Source organism: Saccostrea cucullata, unplaced genomic scaffold, assembly GCF_032062105.1.
Source record: "Saccostrea cucullata isolate Sc308-1 unplaced genomic scaffold, CSIRO_AGI_Scuc_v1 ctg7260, whole genome shotgun sequence".
In the NCBI taxonomy this organism is placed as follows: Eukaryota; Metazoa; Mollusca; class Bivalvia; order Ostreida; family Ostreidae; genus Saccostrea; species Saccostrea cuccullata.
Genome location: NW_026928108.1, coordinates 9,415 through 14,842, shown reverse-complemented (window position 1 = coordinate 14,842; position 5,428 = coordinate 9,415). Strand labels below are relative to the sequence as shown.

Sequence of the window (5,428 nt, the reverse complement as noted above, 5' to 3'; positions counted from 1 at the left end):
ATGTCGGGCTCGGCGTCGGGTTCGGAGTGCATATGTTTTGTATACGTCATGAGTCAGTTCTAATAAAAGTTTCTGAAGTATCGGACGTCTGTTTGATTCCTTGGCAGCTCGGAACTCGTGGTGCACTTAGGACCCACACCAGAAGCACCACAGTATATTATATAGAAAACAATAGCTTCAAATCTGTGTCCAAGTACCTTTAGGGTGCCAAAGTTTGACATTTTACAATATTTCCTCAATTCTGATGAAATTTCATCAAATTTGAGAAACATTTTGCTATTGGAGACAAGAGGACAAACTGGTCTATATGAGATTTTTATGTAAAAGATGCATATTACTAGTATACTAGCGCATAAAATAAATAAATTTGGTAGATAAGCAAGCTTGTGTTCAAAAATTCGGAAAATGACAAAGTTTCTGAACTTTCTGCGAAACTTGTATATCACAAAACTTGGCATCTGTACTCATCTTGAAATACGGATGAACACAGGAACTTTTGCATCGCTCTCAAAGATACCAGAAACCGGGGTCAAAAGAAGGTCTTACCTTTCCATGGCCTTTAAGATATATACATTTATCATCATTTTAATTGAATGATTTAATCCGACATTTTTCCATTGGCCGAAACCGATCAAAAAAGTTCAAGGGCCTATAGATTCTATTTTTCAATAGTACTTTTACGCATAATTTCGGTTTGTTATCTTCACATTTTATAATGGCAGTTATAGAGGCTAAATCAAGATAATGATCGTTATTAGGACAATAAATCGTTTCCTTTGCTTGCAAAGATTAGCAAGTCACAAGTTCACTGTGTCCACAATTTTTGCAAATAAAATATAGATTGATACAAAGAATGTTTTTCTCGAAACTCCTCATCTTCATTAATCTGGATATTTTCTTTATTGGTGAGTAGTAATATTGCATTTTAACCGTGTTGTACATAATCTCTCTAATTCTAAGTAATTTTCAAGAAAACTGAGTGTTTCCAAGACGAGATATTTCTACAGCAACTAATAATTGTTCAATGCTAGTTTTAAATCAATGTCTTTATCTCGACAGCAGCCATTCTAGGGTAAGGATTTTGCCAATGACAACGAAAACAAAATATTATTTCCAAAAATGTCATTTATTAAAACTGACGATTAAAATCCATTCGAAGTTAAACAAAGGAAAAGTAAAGAAACCAATCAATTCTCCAATAATCATTAAAGTTGATCCTGAGCCATTAGATCACATATTTATTTTAATTTACTTAAAAGTTGTCACTGGATCCCCGTCTTGTCCCCATGGTTGGTATCAACATGGATCCTCGTGCTATGTATTCATTGATGGCGTCCTAAACAGCTGGACTGAAGCCATGGTTTGTAATTATTCACGCTGTTTCATCATCTTTTTTTAATTTCGAAGAGGAAAATTCTTTAATTTTTACATTGGTGCATATATGTACCTGGTATTAAAATTAAATTGAAGGAGACGGGGGGAAAAGATGCGTAATGTCTATATCTTCAAATTAAATGTATAAGCATCATATTCAGTTCGTGAAATATCTGGTGATAACGAGCAGTATTCAAGCTCAAAAGTCCATTAAACAAAACAGGAGCAGAGCAAACACGGACCTTCAAAACATCAGAGGTAGCATCAGGTGCTATTGAGAAACATGACATTAACCTCTCCTCATTGAAATCAAAATAACATTATCTCTGCAGAAAGAAATCTTATTATACCCCCGCTCCGAAGGAGAGGGGGTATACTGTTTTACCCTTGTGTGTCTGTCTGTGTGTCCGTGTGTCTGTCCGTAACAAATTTTCGTCGCAGTTTTCTCAGCAACTACTAACTGCAGATGCTTGAAATTTTAACACAATCTTCTCAGAGGCATGCTATACGGTGGAATACATTTTTGTCTAAATCCGATGTCAAATTCCTGTTTGCCTGTGTGTCTGTCCGTTTCATAAATAACAAATTTTCGTCACAGTTTTCTCAGCAACTACTCATCACAGATGCTTGAAATTTTAACATAATCTACTCAGATGCATGCCATACGTTGGGATACATTTGTGTTTAAATCCGGGGTCAACTTCCTGTTTGTCTGTGCATCTGTTCGTTTCATACATAACAAATTTTCGTCACAGTTTTCTCAGCAACTACTCATCGAATTGCTTGAATTTTTACATAATCTTTTCTGAGGCATGCCATATGGTGGGAATCATTTTTGTTCAAATCCGATGTCAAATTCCTGTTTGTCTGTGCGTCTGTCCGTTTCATACATAACAAATTTTCGTCGCAGTTTTCTCATTAACTATACATAGCATATGCTTAATTTTAGTACACTCTTTGTTGAGCCATGCCATATGGTGGGATTAATTTTGATATGAATCTCATGTCAACTTCAAATTTTTCTGTGCATCTGCCTGTAATTGAACTTGTGCATATTAATATGATAGTGTTCATTTACATCAGAGCGAGGGTATTACTAGTGAGCATTGGCTCACAGATTTCTTAATTGTTCTTGATGCGATATTCTTGGGGAGTTGAAACCAAAAAAACACACGGAAAAAGACATGAATTTATATTTTTACTCTGATACTTACAAGCTAACCGCTGATAATGAAAATTTCAAAACATGCTTGTGATTTGACTTTGACTAAAATGATTTCAATAAAATCTCAGAAAAATACGAATGTTGTGTCATAAAAGTAAATTTTAAGGAATTGTTTATCTTTATTCTAGGGTTTTAACAACAAAAAATGTGTATTTTTACGCAAACTTTAAGAATAATATTTCAATAAATGGAATGATGAACCACTCAAGGTGTATACTGTAATTGTGCAATATTGTGAAGATTTTACCCTCTTTGATGTATGTATGCTATTTCATAGATACTTTATTTCAAGCTTTCAAAGTTTGTGTGATTTATTTTAAATAAACTACACGTTAAGGTATAATGAAATATTAAAAAAAATGTTATAATCGATTTTTTTTAAATTGCCATAATAGGTATAATGTGCATTTTGCTTGCCTTGTTTGCCCATCTTCTTTGTATGCATGCATAAAGTGCAGTCAACAAAGACACTACCATAAATACATTTTCTAAAACTGCACTGTAAATAAAATTCTGAATTTGCAACATTATTAGTATTCACTGGATGTACCTCACATCGGCTCCATGCTTTTTGTCTTGCTGAAATTTGGAATGAACAAATCTTCCTGAGATATTTAATTTTGAAACTATTGATAGAAAACAGACGTTTATTCTCAATACAAGCGACTATACATAGCTTTGATAGGTAATCATTAGATTAATTTACATTTCAGTCGTTTTGTAAGGGACTCTCTGCTAAACTGGTGGAAATAGAGACGCGGGATGAAAATGATTTCCTGCAGCAGCATCTACAAAACATGGTACATAGTCGTGAGTATTTTCAACAAAAAATACAATATTTTTTGTCATCTAAAGGTAAAATATTTTATATTTGTATATAATTTAATTCTGTTTGTATTCTTGTCTCTCATTGGTTGATTTCCAAAAAGGAACGCATAACATTTTGTATAATCTGGTTTGGTATGGGGACACACCCCCTTGACAACCAGCTGAATCATCTGTATCCATCAATCCCCTCATTTCCAGTCCTTCGGATTCATGAAAAATTCCAGATTTAATGAATGTACCTTTAACTTCAAACAGTTGCTCGATCTTACCTCATGTAAACAAGCATCATGGCTGCTAGATCTATGTATCAGTTTTTACCTCTCCTTGCTTCCCATCACTTCCGTTACTACGGTTGTATTACTGCGCGGTAAATTTGAACTAATAAAAACAACACAATTTTACATCCCCAGTTGTTTAATTATTTTAAAATTAAATTATAAGGAATGACTCTAATTCTTGGCCAGATTATCGAGTATAATATGGTTTGCGGATTATAAAAAAGCGTAAACTGACCCAAACCATATTATACTCGATAATCTGGCCAAGAATTAGAGTCATTCCTTAAATATATTCAAAATCTAATTTGACCAGTTAGTCACATGTAAATGTGTGTGTCTTAACAAATTTTAACATTATCAAATCCTTAATATTTTCTTTAAAATATTTGTTTATCAATTCGTTCATGTAATATGTAAAAAAAATCAAATTCAGTCTTTTATAACTTAAACAAAAAATGTTTTATTCATAAAGTGGTGTCCTGAAATTGTATATTAAAATTCAGACTAGATACTTCGTTCACACACTGCAATGTCAAGTCGTACCGGAGGTTAATGAAATTAGAAGTGAAACTGCAAGGGAAATTTCAAGCTTCACGTTTTAACCTTCTCTGCAGATAACTACTGGATTGGTTTAACAGACGCGATTGTTGAAAATGAATGGTTATGGATGTCTACTCAGAAAGAAGCTCAATTCACTAACTGGGGTCTCTTCCAGCCTGATAATGCCCAAAACATGGAGGACTGTGCTGACATTGCGTCTTTCTTTCCACACGGCGTCTGGAATGATGAAGATTGTGACGCCAAGCTTCATTTCATTTGTGAAAAAGAGTATTCATTTTTTTTAACTTCGTAGTTATTTCTCTCTTATACAGGTTGTAAACATCCCTTCTTATTTTTATTAGGATATTTTTATTATTAACATATTAAACAAAATTTGTTTTGTTCCAGTCGTTTTTCGAGTTCTTGCTAGTACTCTGTATTTATCTCAATGGATAGTTTTCAAATGACGTCATGCATAAAACCATTATGATATTATTCCAGACGTTTATTTTATCTTTGAAAAGGTTTATGTATATTTGTTTATCAATAATACATAAAGAAGTCAAAAATATACGGCAAAATTTACACAAAATTTGAAGATGTCAGTATTTAGTAGTTTTTTTTTTTTATTTTCAGCTTGACAAGTACAACGCCTCTTCCAGTTGGTAATCTTGTTGGTTAATAAAATTTTTAAATCGTTGATTGGATTTATTGCTCGTTAGAACCATTCTAATTACAAGAATGCACAGTTTAACAATACTGAAATCAATCTGAATTTTATTAGTATATCGTTTCTAAATTTCAAGACAATTTACTGGAGGTGAGCTTATCTTTCAAATTAAAATAAATTTTGAAATAGTTATAATAATCAGCCAAAATTTCTATCGTATATTTGAATATCAAAATTAATACAAATATATCGATTGATTGATTGATTATTGTTGTTTAACGCCGAGTCGGCAATATTTCAGCCATATTTCGGCATACAAATGCGCCGAAAAGGCATTCATAATGTTAATAATAAACATTGTTTCAAAATTAAAATTACTTCTGGAGGGGGTTTGTGTCCTGCACTAGAAAATAAGAATAGAAATTTGGATTCTAAAACACTGTTTTAACAGACATAGGCCAGGAAGAAGAATAAACAATTCATGAGGTAAGTTGGAAAAATAGACTAGAAATG

General features: G+C 32.7%; 1 protein-coding gene across 1 annotated transcript; it reads left to right on the top strand.

The window, feature by feature from the left end:
• The first annotated feature begins 836 nt into the window (after positions 1 to 836).
• On the top strand, positions 837 to 4,927 carry LOC134276444 (perlucin-like). Its single transcript, XM_062758701.1, has 5 exons — positions 837 to 905; positions 1,260 to 1,360; positions 3,313 to 3,409; positions 4,320 to 4,533; positions 4,882 to 4,927. The coding sequence occupies exons 1-5, from the start codon at positions 854 to 856 to the stop codon at positions 4,925 to 4,927; spliced, it is 510 nt and encodes a 169-aa protein (XP_062614685.1). The 5' UTR covers positions 837 to 853.
• Positions 4,928 to 5,428: the final 501 nt, after the last annotated feature.